Source organism: Ylistrum balloti, unplaced genomic scaffold, assembly GCF_031769215.1.
Source record: "Ylistrum balloti isolate Yb309-2 unplaced genomic scaffold, AGI_CSIRO_Ybal_v1 Utg369642, whole genome shotgun sequence".
NCBI lineage: Eukaryota > Metazoa > Mollusca > Bivalvia > Pectinida > Pectinidae > Ylistrum > Ylistrum balloti.
The window spans coordinates 675,995-696,557 of NW_026781902.1; the positions used below are offsets into that span (position 1 = coordinate 675,995).

Genomic DNA, 20,563 nt, shown 5'->3' on the forward strand with positions numbered 1-20,563 from the left:
ACAAGTCTATTGCTTGTATAGTCGGCCAATCAGATGTCCCGCTATCTGTCACCCACATCTCTATAAGATTTGTATACTTACCAACAAAACTACAGCTTAAAGTTCTCCGAATGTTATGCTTTGATTAAACATTTTCCAACAGTCAAAATTATATATGATTCGTTTAATCTTTATTGCAAATGATTTAGAAAATACTGTATGTTTATTTTTTTATGTTAAACACTAGAAAATAACCCAATTTATACTTCAAGTTGCAACATTCCACATCCGGGTCGAACGACAACAAACCTTTAATAAGCAACGGTTCAGCGACCAACCGTAACACGAATCTGGCACAGTGATTAATGCATAGTTAGCTTGAAAAGTGATATTGACACATTTATTAAATATTCTTCACGTAACAATGTTAAAATAATGATGTTAAAAAATTTCTTCAGTTTTCCTACACAATACTGCGATGACCTACATAGACATTTCATTTGTAAAAGGTTTACTGTAAGTACACCTGGCTTGAGTGTAAAGTTGACGAGATCTACTCTACCAAACCGTATACCTGTACGTCTGCCCGCACTCGACCAGTTGTTAACAGGACAGGTAGCGGTAGAATGCAAATCGACATCGATCTCAACATACCCAATATTTTTTCCGTGTAACAATTAATTCGACAACGAAAAAAGTGTCACTGGAGAAAGACTCTGGATTATTTCTGTGAGAAATGGCTTTGTCGGGACGTATGTTTTCCCGACAAATCCCATTTCTTCTAGCATGGATGTTTGTACTTGTTTGTGTGGTTCAGGGACGTTTTATAAATTTCCAACATGGATATGAGTACCAGTATACCTTCCAGTCCGACGCCACCATTAAAGATGTTGGCCAGTTTAATGTCCAGTCAAAGGTGAGGGGAAAAAATGTTTAAAAAAATAACACCTAATTTTACATTTAAGTTCCATCATTAGTTTAAAGAAAACATTCAGGACTTTTCGATGACGTCAGAACAGTATATTGAATTAATTAATTCTAATTAAGTTTTAATAGTATCAGTTTATTGATAGTATCACTGTTTATTAAAGAATTCAAGAAATATCAATTTAGGGATGACGTCATTACTTGTACTATGTATGTTATGACGTCATGATCAAAGTCATGTTTTTTTTTTTATATAGAAAAGCGTTTTGATGATGTCATTAATTAATTACATAATTTTGTGACAGAATTATTGAAAAAATTGAAAAAATACACAATTATTTAACCTCAAGACCTATATGTATCCACCAACGTGATTTTATAGGACTGTTAGTGCAACCTCGAAACCGAAATTGAAATTTAATGTAAAACGTAATTGTAAATGGAAAGACGATGCACATTTCCATGACAACCATCGGTTCCCTTGTACAAAGCATTTTTACTATTTTCCCTTTTGGACATATCGTTACATGTCTATTAAAGACTTTTTTTAAAAAGCATTTAAGAAAGTCTTTGCATCTGAAATTTTCACCCAAAAATCACTTATACCTGATTCAATTTCCTATGACCTGTTTTACCATTAGCCATTCTCGAACTTTCAAAATTGAATAGAAGTGCAAAAAACGAAAAATAAACTGATCCAAATTACCTTTCTACATACAAATGTATATCTGTGATTCAGGGTAAAGTGCCTTAATCTCGATTTATTTCTATTATCTAAGCCAGTATTCATTACATAAAACAAATGATTTGGACACAAGTTTTATCACTTTACGTAAGCCCTCGTCACATGACTTATATATAACACTACTGTGATAGCGACTATGACGATATGAAATAGTATTGGTTCAAAAACGGAGATAAGAATTTATATTGTGTTTTAATCTCGGAAGGTTTTGTGTGTGACATGTACAGCACTTGAGTTTGTGTAAGAAGGTAACGTCCATTTGCAATTTTTAGTTACAAAGAAACTTACGGACAAAATTAACAAACAAGTACAACATAGACATATTAAGTAAACTTGTCACGTGATTAGTTCACGTTACATTCACAGCGACTTTAGTCCATATTAACTTGTGTTCATTTCTTTGAGGTATACACAACATTTGTATAACTTACATAATAGTTGATACATTATGAATTACGTACATGATTTTGCCCATTCGAAATGCTAAAAGTAGGACATTCAGGATGATGTCAGACGAAAGCGTGCTGTGTTAGAATCCCATTAGACTGAGATCAATCTGTTGCTTTCATGGAAATCTGCAATAATAATAAAATTCCCAGTAGTCGAATAAAGGATACTCCAGAGAGAAGTTCACTACCCTTTATAAATAAAGGATACTCCAGAGAGAAGTTCACTACCCTTTATAAATAAAGGATACTCCAGAGAGAAGTTCACTACCCTTTATAAATAAAGGATACTCCAGAGAGAAGTTCACTACCCTTTATAAATAAAGGATACTCCAGAGAGAAGTTCACTACCCTTTATAAATAAAGGATACTCCAGAGAGAAGTTCACTACCCTTTATAAATCTATTATGTGTCAACTTCTCAAACTTTTCATTTACATTGGCAAATGACACGCGGAGATAACGATCAGAACGTTCACGTTGATAACTACACACACGATCTTGGGAACCTGTTTACACTATCAATATCAAGGTGTAATTCTATAAAAATATGTCTTAGTTTGATAATAAAAGCACATTAAGACGACGCGGTCAGTAATTTCAAGGATGATAGAAGTTTTAATATGTTGACTAAAAACTGTTGTTTCAGGAACTTTAGAGGAATAGTTTAGAAGCTCCGTGGTCGCTGTTTGGTCAAATATGTAGTTAGGTGTTGCTGAAAACAGAAACTGACTGAAGTCGTTATCCATCAAAAAGTCATTAGGAAAGTTATGCAAAGATAAAAAAAAACTTTCATTTGGTACGCTATAATGTACCCTATGACGAAACACTAGTTTTTCACTACCTGTATGGGTGGAACTTTTTAGTTCCGGGTCTAAGTGTCGATATATACATGTATGATACGTATGTTGGTTTACCTGTCGTCACCATGGTAAATACACACAACCAGGAAGTACTCTCCATTTCTCAACATCTTGGAAAACAAACAAAAAGAAATTGAATGACCAGTCGATCTAAATAAATAAATAAAAAACACCTTCTTATCTTGCACTTAAAGAACTAATCGATACTTGTATAAATGACACAATATTTAAAGTAAAGTAGAAAAACAACATTATTTAACAAATTGAGACACAGGATGTTGTAGCTATCATATAGATTAACCCATACCTATTAAGTTAGAACGCAGTGGATTCACTTGTTGAATAAAATTAACAGGGTTAACGAATCCTGATAAATCATCAGAAGATAGGAAATTAATTTCGCTATTCCTTTGTGACAAGAGTTAGTACCTAAGATAGGTAAGACAATTAGCTTGACCTTTGACCGAGACTGAATACGGTAGTCATGTCTGGTAAGACAGGTTAATCTGGTTAAGTGCAAGCACGATCTAAAATGGACATCGTTATTGTAAGACTTAATCCGATAACATTGAATGATATGTCACCTACAAATCAGACTTAAACAAACAGCTTATCTAAAATGTTAAAAGACGGACACAATACTTAAAACAGTTCCGACTTATTGATGTAACCGACACTAAAAAGGAAAACGTTCCTTTAAAAAAAGAACAAAAGATAGCATTAGATATAATCTTTAGATAAAGCCCGTTTGTGATCAAACAAAGTATAAGTCACGATGATAATTATATTTCGTTCGAGATTTCACGAGTTATATTGATATGCTACATAGTCTAATATCGCTATTACATTGTAAACGCTGACAATGTGGCTTGTACAAAAACGTATAACAGTCTTGTAAGAACCCATGTGCCCCTACTTAGTTTTACTTATTTATTTTGTAGTTGTTTTTGTCTAGATATATCGTTAACAAGTATGTAATAATTGTTTACTAACATATACGCTGACACTATAATGAATAATTCTTATGAGATTTTTAGGTCATCTGACCGAAGGGTCTGATGACCTATTGCGATCGCCTTTTGTCCGGCGTCGTCCGTCGTCTGTCGTCTGTCGTCCGTCGTAAACATTTTCAACTTCTTCTCAAGTTCTACATGTCTCATTGAGCTGAAACTTACCTGAAATACTTGTGACATGATCCTGACCAAAGTTTGTTAATTTCGGGTTGGTCCGAAATCCAACATGGCCACTATGGCGGCCATCTTGAAAACACATTTTCGACTTCTTCTCAAGTTCAAAAATTTGAAATTTTGTATTTTATGTTAGATGACCGTTAAGGCCCATGGGCCTCTTGTATAAATTGCTGTCGATAGAGTGGTGTTTAGGCCACCTAAACTGGTAAAATGAATCATACAAATATTGGAATGCGATTTATGTATAATTGTACATCATATAAAATTTTATTATGTGCACGTGTAAACGTATGTATGCGTATCTGTGTAAATGTGCAAGTACGTGCGAATGTGTTGTTCCTTTTCTTTCAATATTGTACGAATTGCCGTCAAATGTTTCTCGATATCTGTAACTCTTCATCATTGAAGGAAATAAAGGAAATAATTAATAATCAATAACGAAAGCTTTTAGTAAACAACAAAAAGTAGGACTGATAATTGTGTCCCGATAGTGTTACAGTGCCAAGACTAAACCTACAACTGTACGGTGACTGATTGATCAGTTGTAAGCCTTGTATTGAAGAAGTTAAGTAGGGATGTCCATTTTCAGCTCGCCTATTGAATATTTAAGGTACCCGAAAACTGGTGTCATTTGGTCACTTTGTGTCGAAGAGGTAATATTCTAAAGTAAACAAGGCAAGCGACTTTTGTAAAATGGACACAATCGCTAAAAGAGCACTGATTCAATATTTGCATAAGAAAAGTCTAACACCTAAGTATATCCATACTGATATGGTAGCAACACTAGGGCGTGATGCCTCTTCATATGCTACAGTGAAATGGTGGGTGACGGAACTTAAGCGTGGCAGGCAGAGCCTTGGGGATGACGCCCGCCCTGGAAGGCTTGTCACTACTGCAACTCCATACATGGTCAATAAAGTAGATGATATTGTTATAGCTGTTACAGGGCGAGTTACATACATACATATATATATATATATATCTAGTACAGTTTCGATTTCACAGGAAAGAGTACTTTCCATTCTTAAGAAAAATCTTGCAAAGGTAAAGCTCTGAGCCCATTCGGTACCGAGACTTCTGACAATTGATCAGAAGCACACCAGGCGGACTTTGTCGCATATGGATTTTCTGGACGGCCAAGAAAAGGACTTCTTTAAAAGTAGCAATGAGGTCCTTAAACATTCACGGCTGGTAAAAGTGTATAGATACTGAAGGGGACTATGTTGAAATATAATGCAATATGTCCGCCAAAAGTCAAACACTTAGATATGAGGTTCACAAGTTATCAATCACCCCTCGTATTTACATAGGTTCAGCCTAACGCGGACATTTTCCTCTTTCACTTCGAAATAATAAACAGTAATAATATTGATAATAATACAATTATCTTTACCATTTAGCCTCATGTCGGCCTTATATCGAGAAATTTTGAATCGTAATACGACTTTATCATGAAAATAGTACGCGACAGAGAACGATAACAAGATACCGTGTTAATAAGGCGTATCATTATACACTACCATTAACAATCTTGACGTTCAACATTAAGTTAATAAGATAATTTAAAATGACACAGGTAACCACAAGTAAAGTACAGGTAAACATGAATTAACACAGAATGGAATTGAATAAATTGAATCACTTTCTTTTGTGAGTATAAAAACGGAAATAGCTTTAAACCGGATACGTCACAGTTTAATGGATCTGTTGACGTCGCGCATGATTGAATACGGTCGCAATCGATTACTTGGAAAATTGGAAATGATAAATAATTTAGTTTTTAGGAATTGATTAATTTCTATTTCAGAGATTCTCACAAATAAATTGTTGATTATTCAGCCGACATCTGACATGAGCTTTTGTATACAAGTACAAATATTTATTATTTACTTGTAACGATACCACGTCAATGACGGCAAACACAAAAACCACCAAACCATCAAATATCCAGATCAGAAAAAACGATAACTTTTGTAAATTATATTGATAGATATAAACGTTGACATTGTTGCACAAGTGACGAAGGAAGAGATTTCCATCTCGCGATCTACGGCACGAAATCCCAAAGCTAAGTATGTTTACAACTGTCCAACCATTACACCATATGCTGGGAAGTGAGCTTTCCAATATTTACTTATCTTCATAGAAAATCGAAAGTTATCCTAGACGACAAAGTTATCCTAGACGACAAAAGTATTCCTTAAAATGTCCGAATCTGTATTATTAGTTCTGACGTCATCGCCTGAAAATTTTAACGTCAAATAGTAAAAAGACGTTGATAGTGGTGTTTGTATGAATGCGGAGAAATAGTATTTAACTGTGTGTCTGGCCCCATGTGTATGTCTTGTGAATCCTTCATTTATACAATTATGCATATATAACCGAAATTATTAAAAGAAAAAAGATAATTAATGCAAATATCAAGTAAATTGCTACGAAAATAAAACCGATTCATCATCATTATGAATCGATCACTCATGTATAACCTACGACGTGCCTTTACATGTATGGTATACCGTGTAAACATTGTACAATGTGTGTAATTATTAGAAGCGCGTTTTTAATCAAAGATCTGTTAAGATATGTCATATATGGCTGATATGAACGCCACGCTGATTTTGCAGCCAATCGCTATAATATAGAGTCCACGAGGGGGATAGGACATGCTTGTCAGTAAAGCTTTATCGTTCGTGCATTTTAATATATATTTTATTATGTTTTAATTACAATTCTAATGAAAAGGGAAAGAAAAAAACCACTTTCCGTTGAATTTTGAGGATGAAACTTAAAGTGACACACAGCATAATAGTGACGTCATGAACCAAGGTCAACACGTGTCATTTAGTCTGATAAATACCACTTCTGTCTGATAGTTGTGCATATACAATTATTTGTATAAAGGGCACGTCATTAAAATCATAATAAATATAGAGATTTATCATTAATTGTCGGTAATATGTATATGTTAAATTTGTGTGAAGTCTTTATCAACACCAAACAAAATGTATTTTCCCTTTGATACGACAATAACATAACAGACCGAAAATATATTGTGGTGGCGCTGACTGATAGAATGACTATGCTTTGATAACAAGTTAGATCTGTCGACACCCGAATGTTAATAACTGTACATGTGATAATGTGGGAAAGATCTGTCGACACCCGAATGTCAATAATTGTACATGTGATAATGTGGGAAAGATCTGTCGACACCCGAATGTCAATAATTGTACATGTGATAATGTGGGAAAGATCTGTCGACACCCGAATGTCAATAATTGTACATGTGATAATGTGGGAAAGATCTGTCGACACCCGAATGTCAATAATTGTACATGTGATAATGTGGGAAAATCAGGGAACGTGTACTTTATGGATATTGTTTCGCGATATATATTTTGGATAATACAGGCAAGTATATTTAGCTGTCCGTCCGCCCGATCGCCTCGCCGCCCGTCTGTCTGTTATACGGACACAACCGCATATACAGTAGTAATAAAGAAAGAATTCAGTCAGTATTTTCTAACCCATTTGAGAAGTTTAGCTGGTGTTTGGTGTTTGAAGAAAAGCAATGATGGCTGGGTGAATGGATAAATGAATGAATGAATGAATGGGATTCGAGAGTTACATAGCTACCAGAAAGAACCCCAAGTCATTTATCTTGAGTATTTTCGAGCCTTTTGCAACTGTTCTACAAGTACCAGCAAAGTAAAAAAATGGAAAACAATACAGTCATATTGCGAGATGTCGACAAATAGTAAATCTTATCCTAAAGTGATATCCTGTCTTTTTTCTGTGCAGCTTAGGGTGAAAAATACACACAGTGTGAATCTGGTGTTATTTTAATGCAAAAATACATTATTGCTGTAGATACAAAACAATATGATTAAGTACAAGTTATTTCAGTCTGATGCAAGTCCTCTCACAAAAATAGTCAAAATTCATGTATGCAGGAAAGGATTGTTTCATTGTTCTCAGAAAGTTGAAACATAGTAGAATTTCAATGCATGACTGAACACAAGAATGTGTTTATATCGTACAGATTTTGACAGCGTTGAGACAAACAAAAATAAGTGATCGTATAATAGTACGAGGTTTGAAAATCCAGACCGAGTCCTGGACCAGGAAGTAGCCAAGGAAAACTAATAACTCGATTGTATATTCGTTTTTCACGATTGATTTGGTTTCAATATAATAAGAGATTGAATGTTCTTGTTTGTGAATATATCTAAACATATTTATAACGCTCTATTGCGTACAAAAAAATTAACATAACTTCCGGGTCCCGGGTTGTACAAGACCGTGCATGTAGAAAATTCCAGTTCTCAACTAAAATTACCATAAGTGGAACGTATTTAAGGTATTTAAAATATATGATAATTATACTTACCTCTGCTACGTGTTCACTTTACACTGTTTCTTTGTTACACAATATGTTCATATACAGCTTTGTATCTATGGATCTCATTATGTACATTGAAACAATGTAATACATATTCTCTCTCATTATTGGATAATGTCATATTGTTTCATAACTTCAAAATATCATACTTATACATACTTATAACGGTATAGTATATTGATACAGTATCCTATGAAATAATTACACGTTTTCAGTTAAGTGATTTTGATGTATTTTATTAGATAGTAGCTGGAATCTGGTAAACTGTTTTATATCAAATTCCCCAAATCAGGAAAAAGGTTATTAAAATGTACTATAATTTACACAGTTTGTACTGTTTAATATTTATATTTATGAGCAGTACAGGTGAATAATCTACCTGTATCTAGGTTATTCCTACCTGTATATAGGTTATTCCTACCTGTATATAGGTTATTCCTACCTGTATCTAGGTTATTCCTACCTGTACAATGTATATGTTATTCTGTTTTATTTATATTTGTGAACAGTACAGGTGAATAATCTACCTGTATATAGGTTATTCCTACCTGTATCTAGGTTATTCCTACCTGTACAATGTATATGTTATTCTGTTTTATTTATATTTGTGAACAGTACAGGTGAATAATCTACCTGTATCTAGGTTATTCCTACCTGTATCTAGGTTATTCCTACCTGTATCTAGGTTATTCCTACCTGTACAATGTATATGTTATTCTGTTTTATTTATATTTGTGAACAGTACAGGTGAATAATCTACCTGTATCTAGGTTATTCCTACCTGTATCTAGGTTATTCCTACCTGTACAATGTATATGTTATTCTGTTTTATTTATATTTGTGAGCAGTACAGGTGAATAATCTACCTGTATCTAGGTTATTCCTACCGGTATATGTTGTATGTCATTCTTGTTCGCCATGTGAACAATTGCTTTAAGTACTGACCTCTCGTAACATTGTATGTCTGAGTGAGAAATAAAGTCTGAAAATGTGAGCTGGTGAGCTGCAAGGCTCAAGATAATAAAGAATTGGATTGAATTGAGGAATTATATATCAGAATAGACTATAATGACACCTCTATTGTCTTCCAGTGTTTATATAATTTTAAACACACAATAAATGGGAGTAAGGAGAACTCCTCCACAATATAATGACCAGAAACGTAATGCTAATATCTGAATACAGTGCGTCGATCTGTTCAGTCAACAGGCCATGTTGTCTATTTTGGAAAATTAAACACAATTTTATCTTTCTTGCTATGTAAATGTAAATAAATAGCTAACAGCATTGAGATATCAATATCATAAATGTAATTAAAACGGATAAGAACCTTCTGAAACTCGGGTTTTCTCATTCTCGAACTTTCTGGGGTTACGATCACTTCATTCCTGGCCGATTATTGAACATCCTTGGCCCGCGGATTACATAACCCAAATTGATCATGTTTCTCTCCTCAAAATTGTACAAAGATTAATTTCCACTCTATATTGAAAAAATTATTTTGTAATGTTTACAGGTTAGCTTTACAAATATACAAGATACTCCAGGGGGCCAGGAGCTTCTGTTGAGGGTATATGGCTTCCGGTTTACCCGTGCTGAAGACCTAGGTAAGCATACATATCATTTACCAGCTGTTTCCCTCGTGACAAAACAGGGGTGCCGTATAACTTACTAATGTTCTGTAAAGATATGTACTTATTTTATTTCTGATTGTAAATCGATGTGTAAAGAAATCATGTAGGTAGACTCAAAAGTATCATATTGTAATTTCGTTATACATAAGGGTATTATATATCAGCTATTTAACTGTTTCGCCTTGAAACTTGAAGTCCGATCTAATAACTGTTCTGGTTACAGAAATCAGTATGAATTTTAACGTCATTGCATATGTGCAGATACAAATTTGAACAATTTCCGTCGTGATTTTAGAGTCTGAATTTTTTGTTACTCTTTACAAAGTTAAATATACAAAGTCTAACTAACTAGTTTTCATTTCATATGAGATTTTATGAAACGTGTCTTTGAAGTAATTTATAGCAAAACTTGTTGAGACAAAATATAACAACAAAAAATCAGGACATTTTTTTTTAAGTTATCACATAAGTCATAAAAACAAGTTTTGACAGTTTTTAAACTATTCATATTATGACATCACCATAGGATTCTGACCGACGAATTTCCTGGTTTAAAGGCGGATACAGGATCTTTTTTATGAGTTTCTAATTGATATTTGAATGTATGAAACAAATCAAAGAATTACACAAAGGTTCGTCAAAAGAGACAAAGATATGACACGGGTATATTTACTGAACAACAAGGCAATCTGTATAAAAAAGGTCACTAAGCTCTCTTGGCTCCCCTTTCTACCCAAAAATAATGTTCGAATTAATACACCCCTCCTGAAACATAATCGAGTCGTCCATGCATCGACCACCCAAAAGCATGAAGTAACGCTCTGACCTTTGACCAAGGCAATCACGGTTCGATTCCCTAATCGGACGTGGAAAGGTATGGGTTAACAAGCCTGCCCGACCACGTGGGCTTTCGGGTACAGCGGTTGTCTCCTATCCAGTTAGACCTGTCGCGCGCTTCCACGCGTGCTGACAAGATTGAGGTGGTATAAACTTGATTCATACTTGTTCGTAAATAGGCATACTTTTTCTACGTATGATGAAATATATAATTATATTAATTCAGTCTCTAAATACTTATTGTTTATATATTTCATCCCGTAGGTGTTGCTGGACACAACATGGATCTCTCCAAATGGTAAGTTTTGAACTGGATTACCTCAGCAAAGACCTACACATTTGTTGGTTGATGTTTTCCGTCTCCTTGACTCCTTAATACACTCACGCCTCTCCGCATTTATAGTCGGAGTGAGTGAAACGAAGGGCAGTAACTCTGAGAGGAAAGAATGTGGTCCTACGCCGACATTGCATTTCCCGCCAAAATGATACTCCCATCCTGAACGCATGCGCATTGCTCGGTTCGTGCTTAGTTCTTCAGAAGAACAAATTTGAAGCATTATGACGAGTAATTTCTAATCAGTGATTTAGTCAACTATGACATATAATATGCATTTTGTTGTTTTAATGTAGAAGCATAGACTCCACGTCCAAACGTGTTTGGTAAGGTAGAGAGACAAATGTTATATAAATTTACGAAGGAACTCGTGTGATTCTGAGCACGCGTGCAGATTTGTTATCCTCGCATTGTTTGGCACACATTAACATATTATTTGATTTATTTTCAATATATATGTATCCAAATAGAGTTTCCTGTCAACAGATATACCGATTTGAAAGTTATGTAACACATGTAAACATCTAAAGTCCTTCGGTCAAGGCGAGGTCATAGTTCAAATGTTCACAGGTTGTCGAGCTACAGGTCACAGTTCGAGGTCGTGGTGATTTAGATAAATTTTAGTATGAATTGATTTGCATTATACAGAGACGTATATATATATCGTGATATATACGTCTCTGGCATTATAGGATGCTTGTTGATCACACGTGCAGGGCTTTTTTCCTCACTCATTTGAGAAAGAATCCTTTTATCTCATTTTGGGAAGAAAATTGATCAGTTGGGACCGAAATTTGAGGAGTAAACTGAATAATTTGGGAATTTGGCCATATTGTGAAATAACGGTACAAATATTTGACCCCACATTGTACTCTAGGGGAAAAATCTGATTTGAACATAAATTAAATATGACACCATAATGTTCATGACATTGATTATTACAATGAAAATACATATGTCATGCTATGATACATGGAACAAGTCTGATATTTCTTCTGAATATATATTACCTTTTACTTAATTTCAGGTTTTCTTTCGTCATAAGCCCGCATGGTGAAATCCTGCGCGTGTACCATCCACGGGAAGATGATGAAGTGATTGCAGTCAAAAAAGGCTTTGCAGCACTACTAGCTGGAAAACTTCATGACAAAAATGAGGTTAGCCAATTTTAAGATAAAAAATTCATCGAGTGTTAGGTGGACACTAATTAAAAGATAATGCAAAGAAAGTTAGTTATGAGAAACCAAAAGTTAGTATATCATTACCTGTGATGTTAGATGTTGGAAGAGCATCAGTCAGCACAAACATTTTGAGTAGATGGTTAGATAATTACTCAACTTGCTCATATCTCCAAATATGAGGAGAAATTGAGAACTTTACCAAGGGAGATAATACCATTTTGACCATCTAATATTCAAAGAGAACAAACTGTGATATTTTTTTTCAAAAAATCTTTATTGCTTAAAGCATAATTGTATATCCATTTGATTACTTTTTTGTAGAATCCATTGTAATATTAGACTTCATTTCTCTTTCAAGAATAATGAATGACATCATGATTTATGAGATTTTTGAAGGACCAGGATGGTTACCAATATTAAGTATTGTAGAATTTTTTTTCAGGTACCTGATGTTCTGAAACTAGGTCTATGGTAATGTGAAACCCTATATATACACTGTTATCTCATTAATATTACAGGTGACTGGACATTATGGTGCAGATGGGTGGACATACAGTGTGGAAGAATTTGGACATGAAGGTTTGTCTTGTGTTTTTATCAGCGACTATGATGCTTTATTTAGTGTAATAGCTTCGATAACGTGTAATTTGTACTGATAGTAAATACATGTCCTTGATATTTCAAGTACATTTAGTCAACTTTTAACAATAGATATAATAAAATTAAAACCATTCTTTCTAACTTGATCTCGAGTTAAGTGACTTTAGCTCATTTTAGGATCCATTTTTTAGAGAATTTATTTTTCCATAGGTATAAATTTTTAATTGAAATATTTACAGGTCACCATAATGCTACGTACACAATTTTGCCACTCTCAGAAGGGACATCATTCAAGAAGATTCGGCATTCACATCCTGTACCCAACGCTAAAGGAAAATATGTCAAGGTACTGTTTGTTATGCCCCCTTGCCAGATTCATGGATATTTGGTCTACTTATGTTTTGGACACAATCTGTAGTTCTGTTTATCTGATTTTGATAAAAACTTTTGATATTTTTTTTTTTTTTTGATTTTGATATTTTGATATAGTGCGTTATCACATATGCAGGTTGCCTTACATTGCCTTTTAGGTCCATTGATCAAAGGTTAAAAAAAATGGTTTCACTTTGAGACTTGAGGATTTCTTTTAATACCACACAGTGACTTGGAAAGGCAAATTGTTTTGGTTACTTATGTTACACAGTTCATAATAGTTGAACCTGTGTATTCAGTCTACCTGTCTCTTAAGACCACTTGTTTATGTTCTCAATTTGAAATAGCTCATTTTATTGAACCTGTATATAGAGGCCACCAGTTTCTAACGATGATGTGTTCGTTTTCTTGTTGTAAAACAAATCAAAGTAGAAGACGGAGCACAACGTCTGAGGCCAGGTGTGGTGATACTGTGACTAGGCCTTATCTACACCATAATGGATGTTGGTTCAAGGGGGTTCTCCCCATTAATTGTTATAAAACAGTTCATAGTATTTGTTGAAACTTTTGGGGCCACCTGTCTACAAAACCACTTTCCTTGTGTTTATTATGTAAACAATTTGAATTATTGAACCTGTATACAATGGCCACCTGTATATGAAAACAACTTTTTATGTTCTCAAGGCAAAACAATACATAGTAATTGAACTTATATAGTATAGTGGCAACTTGACTATAAAGGCCTGTTATCTTTGCTCCTTGTGACTGGCCTTTGTAGAGAGGTCCGGCTGTATTTTGTTGTTATCGATTAACTAAAAAAATAAATAATCCTGTTGACAGACAATGGATTTTCATGATGACCTGGGCACCATTCACTCAGTTATGGTTGAAGAAGATTTCACTTCACCCACACATCCAAAGGAGTAAGTTTGTTTTCCTTTAAAGGAGAGTTCCATCAGGAAATATCAGTGACAGATAAATAAGCATTGAGGTTGATCTGGCCAAGAGTAGATTTCTTACAAAGATGACTGCAGTGTCGTATATACTTAGCAGGCTCAAAAGTAACTGTAAATGTTTAACAGGATATGTTCATGAAATGATAAACGTGTAAAATAAATCATTAATAAGGTGTTATGAAGTCATTACAATTACCTGCATACTTAGTGTTGGGTACTTTTGACTTCCTATCTCAATGTAACACATTTTAATATTGTATTTTTCCTCAGATCACAGATTTTTGTCATGTTTTATGTTGTGAATACATGCATTTGGTGAATGTAGACTGATTATCAATTTTTGGATAACAGTAATATACAAATGTAATATAGAACCAGTTTTTCTCTATATCAATTAGGATAGTTTCATCATGTAAGGACTGTTTGAAGATCTACTTGACACAAGAACTTTAAAATAAATGACTTCTAACCGTAGTTCAGTTTCCTGTCTATCGCATATAAATTAATTGCCAATTAAATTCTACGGGTTGTACTCCAAAACTTTTACTTGAAAAACATTGCTTTAGAAATTCATTAAATGACTTTATTTCTTCAGCTTTGATCCTCACTATGGCATGCGGCGTGTGAAGGCTGTGAATGAATTCAGTACTATGGGTAAATTTTCATGTAAAACCAGTTGATCAAGATAGAAAAAATATCATATATATCTTTATTTTTTAAGGTTGTTGACCTACCTTTTAGCACAAACACATATTTCACAATACTGTCCTGTTGTCAATGTAATCAGCATCTTGTTATGCATTATGTTAATAACACCTAGTGAAAAGCTTTGATTGTTTCTGTCATTTTGATAGTGACTTCTAACTTTCATCACATTTTATAAATCATCAAAGAGAGAGATATAGAATCTTGGTTATTCAATTTTTAAATCACAAAAAGTAAAAGTATCAAAGTCATATATGTGATAAACAGAATCTTATATTTTTTGCTCTTTTTATTGAAATATTTAGAAGACTTGACTCATTTATCTCAAATGAAATGGAAACTTTACAATATCTAAGATATGTAATCTTCCAGCTGGTTAATCATCCTTTTATGAACATGATTTTCCAATCCAAAGAGAATTGAAATCATAAATCTGCATGTAGATTTTTAATGGTCATGTTTTAGCCTACCCTGAAATGTCCGCTATGAGTAAGGGTCATCTGAAATTCCTTACAAGATACAGTGCAGAGGATGTTTGGACGAGGCCCACTACTGGGATCAATGTTGGTAGCATCCACATTGACAAGGTAGTTCTTGAATATTTAAATTATCATTTATATTATCTTCTGGGGGCTGGCAGGGAAAGTGGGGTTAGGGGGTTAAATAAATGACCTCTGACTCCATGTCAAGGGAGTCAGAATGTTGGCACTTGTTATTACACCACAGAGTCCTGATGGACAGCAATAGGTATAGATTGGCTCGCAGGAAATTGCCACATAAAGCAATATAGGATTCTATTGTGAGAAAAAAGTGTAAAGTGGGAAATAACGGGAATATTGACTGCTGGATTTCATGTCCTCGCATTAAAAACACTTTTTGAAGATTTTTTATGGGGGGGGGGGATGGAGGGGGGGGGGAGCATATAAATTGCCCAGGTCCATCCTGATGTGTCCTGTCCCAATTTACTGTAAGCACCTGGCATTTTTATCTTTTTACAAACTTTATACAAGGTCAGTAATGAGTATTCATTGGAAATGGTTGTGTTTTAGGGGTCCAAGGTCAAGGCCTTGGTGGTAGGGCATTATGTCTTACATGTTCTTGTTTGAATTTAGATAGCTTCATCAATAAACAACATATACATTGGGCAGGGTTTTCCATAATTTTGTTAGTAGTAGGCTGTGTAGTGAAAGTAGGAGGCTGGCAAAGCCAGCTGACCCCAGCCGCAACGCGGTGAGGTAGGGGTGGCCTGCCGTGTAGTCGTGTATGGAACATTATTACGGAACTGGATTGGTGTAGGCGGCCAAATGATCAAAGTAGCTGGTCAAATTGGCTGGCGACCAGCTCTTATGGAAAACCCTGATTGGGACCTGATTTTGAACCCTTACATATATCGTATAGACAGAAAAAATACACTGGCTGGTTGTATTACTGACTTGTTTGGTCTTGTTGCCTTAAAAATATAGTAGTTTTTAACTTCCAGTTAAAGCTTGTAAGCTAATTTTTTTGTACAGAGTAACTTCAATCACAATGAAATCTAGAGTTCTATTTTCAATTCAATTTTGTACATTAATTTCAGTACAACCCAAAGAAGACCAAAGTGAATGTTGAAAATGCACGGCGAGATATCCGCGGAAACCTAACTTGCATGCGTAATCAACCGGACCAAGGTATTAAATAGCCTTTGAAATTTCACACTTGAAAAATCTTGAATTTTTCTTTCCTGCAATTCCATCGTTTTTATTAAGAGCATGTTCGTCTATATAAGATTTGTATTTAGACTAACTTTTTGCTATCAATTTATTTGACATCAATAGTTTTAACAAAAGCACATAATGTAGAAAAAATATTGTTCACCAATCAGGTAAGCAATCCTCTGTTAGTAGTATAGATAAAAACATTTGAACTTTTAAAAAAGTTTTGTATAACAAGGCTACATGTACCATTTGGGATGTTTTGATAAAGTCTATTTTTAGTTATTAAAACTTCATAAACCATCCAGTATTAATCATGATTCTTGGTGCTAACATTTGTCATTCATCTAAGGATTTCAGCCTGTTACAATACCCTCTAAGACAGGTTTAGTACGCATCAAGTCAGAAAGAGGGTTAGCACACTGTCTTTGTTCTTCCGTCCCACCATTTCATAAGGTATATGCAGGAATAAGAGTAACTTTTATCCATGTCTCTCCTGTCCAGTCCTATTCCAAATCAATCTTATATCCTGAGAACCTCTCCACAGATTGTTTGGCTGTACTATAATTCAATATACTCTAAAGTACACAGATGGTAATGATATACTGTACTCGATTTGGCTAGACCTTGTTTGACACATGGTCATAAAAGTCTGTAGATTTGGTTAATGTATTTTTTTTGTAGTGTCATAACATCCATTTCTACACATTGTTGTATAAGATGATCAAAGGTCAATTTTACAATTGAAATGGTCAAATTTAGAAGGTCACATTTGACAATTACAAAGTCAGCAATGATGATGATGCCTGGAAGTGACAGCATTCATGTCTTGCAGACAATTTCTGGCATGTTTAATTTCTTACCAAAAATGAAATGGATAAAAAGAAGAAATACTATGATATATTTAAATGATGTGACCTAAAGTCACTAAATTGCCTTGAAAGTAAAAGGATTTTTGATCAACGATCCTATCTTCATCTACAGGTTCTCCAATGTTGAACGTCTGTTTCTTCAAGATAGTTGATATCTTACGAAGCCTACCTGAAACAGAACAGACAAAGATTGCTGAATATTACTTCAACAAAATCAGCCGTGTGTAAGTATCTTTTCATTTTGGTATCTCTTAAACATCACTTGTGAATTAATTCTAATTTTAGGTCAGTCTGAAAAAAACTAAGAGTATGTTAAAACAAAATTGAAAATTGTGATTGAAACAGACACAGAATCTTTAATTCCAATTTATATTTTATGCAACAAAGCACAGATTTTTAGATTTTGGTACACTGGAGGTTTGCTGATACAGAGAAAATCAGAGAATCTTGAATGAAATTGAATCTTGAAGATGTAGGATCCTCTTTTTGTTTAAATTCTTATGATATTTCATAATTGTAGTCTACACCGAAACAAGGGAGATATTCAGGTCATGTTGGATGTATTTGGAGTGTTGTGGACAGACCATGCTCAGGATCTGCTGGCCAATTATATCTTCCTGAATCCTGACCCAGACCATGTCCTCATACAGCGACTACTGGTACATGTAGTGGGCGTGGATACTGTCCCCACAGAGGTAAGAATTTTTAAATGTATCCTTTGATTTCTCTACAATCCAATATTCAGATGTTACTGATATAGGATGTTCTGTTATTTACTACTAAAGATGACTAGGATATGTGAGAAATTTCAGAGGTCAGTACAAGCATATGTGGCCTTTATATGTTACAAACAAACATTCAACCTTCTGAAAGTTATCCTCCGGTAAAAAGTTAATATCTTAGGATGTCATCATCAAAGGCAAAGTCTTTATTGAATAAATTTTCACATTGTCACATCAAAATGCTGGTTTTACATTCACACACTAGTGGTTTTCTCCGGTTACTTTAAGGAAGTGAAGTTAAAGATATTCAGTGAAGTAAATTTCACTATCAAAATCCACAATTTACTATACATTGTTGGCAATAACTGCATGTCTGGTAATTACCTTATCTTTTGTCGTTTAATAGCATTGTAGAAAAATACATTTTCGTTGTCCAGTAATAAGCTTATCCCTTATTAAACTTTTGCTACAGGTGTGATGTGTTGACCCTAGGGCTTATTGTTGAATAGATATGATACTGTTTTTTTTTGTGGAGGATGTCTAGCTTTTAACAACAAATATCAATGAAAGCCCTTTTTCCTGGAGTGTTTAAGTGTCACCTGAATCAGTGATTAATGATTTTTTCATTCTGATTACAGTTAATACTGACTACAATGGAGGACATTGTCTTTAACCCTTGGAAATTCCCCAAGTCTTTCCATGACCGGGATACATACCACAGGACAATGCTGGCTCTGGGGTCAGTAGCTAACAAGCTGACCAATGCTGGATACAAGGATCGTGCCCTGTGGCTGATGGACAAAATACATGACATGGTTGGACTTCATGGTGAGTTATGTGTAAGGGCCAATGGTGAGTTATGTGTAAGGGCCAATGGTGAGTTATGTGTTAAGGCCACTCAAGGGAAAAGGGGAAATTGGCCTGTATAGACATGTGGCCTTTTAGTGAAGGTTCATTTAACAATGTCACTGTCACATAAATACCATGTTGGATATTTAGTACCAACACAGGTGTTAAAACACAGGTATAACATCAGTGTAATCATCTTGGTTATGGTGTTAGTGACAAGGAAGGAACTAAGAGGATGAGCAGATCTCTACCTAGTAGATTTCCAAACATTAAATGTAATAATTTTCCCAATACTTTGTAAATATTGACAATCAGTAATTTGTTGGAAATATAAAACGAAAATGTTAGCTCCTCTCTAGCATCATTTTTAATCTAAGCATAAATTTATGTCATTAACATGACAAAGGGATCATGCTCAGGTCATTATCTCTTGTGAAATGCCCTCTCCCGAATTTGTACGTACCATGGAGATGGGAATATACCCAAAGCCTGGTCTACTTAAGGATGTGTGGGTTAGCTTGTTGCTGTGGTCATGATTTTATATTTTATAGTTCTGCTGCATCTTGTTTAAAACATTTCATTGGCAAAAACAACTTCCTGTAATGTTTTAATACAAAATTATAAATGGTAACTGTCTTTCTCACAGACCCCTGGGAATACCGAACGAAGAGAGCAACTATGAGTGAAGCGGAACAGATAGAATATGACAGGAAACGGGTTGTTCTCTTAGAGACCCTCGGCAATGCAAGACTGGATGAATCCTTTGTGTACATCATGTCACATATCAACACGACAAACTCCCCCTGGATTAAGCGTGCTGGGTGTCATGCTCTTAGGAAATATCATCACCAAGAGGTTAGTTATAATGTGTGAATTTGAAATGTATACAGGAGAGTCTGTAATTGTTAAATGAATTTCTTTTTTATCCATTTCTTTATAGAAAAATACTGGTAAGAAATCTGTGATATTGAAAGTTTCTGTGATATACTCCTTGGAAGTATAGAATCTGTATCGATAGACTTATGATGTAGTGTGACCACAGGAAGGTGTCATTGTTGGTAGCACTGTTGGAGTTTGCGGTTTCCCTGTTAAACAAAAATTTGGCAATCACCAAATGAAATAGACTATAAATTAATTTTCCCTGGAAAGGTACCAGTCAATCCCAGAATTACTTGCACCATGGTAGACAAAAGTACCCATTTATTTAGCTAAATAGACTAGAAAGATATTGAAAAAAGGAACCTGCTCAAGGATACAAT

At 34.5% G+C, this 20,563-nt stretch overlaps 1 protein-coding gene across 1 annotated transcript in view; it reads left to right on the forward strand.

The window, feature by feature from the left end:
• Nucleotides 1-733: 733 nt before the first annotated feature.
• Nucleotides 734-20,563, forward strand: part of LOC132554742 (uncharacterized) — a 182,423-nt gene continuing 162,593 nt past the window's right edge. The window contains exons 1-14 of the mRNA XM_060219054.1: nucleotides 734-895; nucleotides 10,068-10,158; nucleotides 11,287-11,320; nucleotides 12,384-12,513; nucleotides 13,056-13,116; nucleotides 13,377-13,483; nucleotides 14,350-14,432; nucleotides 15,061-15,119; nucleotides 15,636-15,757; nucleotides 16,747-16,837; nucleotides 17,846-17,957; nucleotides 18,254-18,428; nucleotides 19,094-19,283; nucleotides 19,951-20,159. Of these exons, the coding sequence (XP_060075037.1) occupies nucleotides 734-895; nucleotides 10,068-10,158; nucleotides 11,287-11,320; nucleotides 12,384-12,513; nucleotides 13,056-13,116; nucleotides 13,377-13,483; nucleotides 14,350-14,432; nucleotides 15,061-15,119; nucleotides 15,636-15,757; nucleotides 16,747-16,837; nucleotides 17,846-17,957; nucleotides 18,254-18,428; nucleotides 19,094-19,283; nucleotides 19,951-20,159 (1,626 nt within the window). The remainder of the gene's footprint in view (nucleotides 896-10,067; nucleotides 10,159-11,286; nucleotides 11,321-12,383; nucleotides 12,514-13,055; nucleotides 13,117-13,376; nucleotides 13,484-14,349; nucleotides 14,433-15,060; nucleotides 15,120-15,635; nucleotides 15,758-16,746; nucleotides 16,838-17,845; nucleotides 17,958-18,253; nucleotides 18,429-19,093; nucleotides 19,284-19,950; nucleotides 20,160-20,563) is intronic.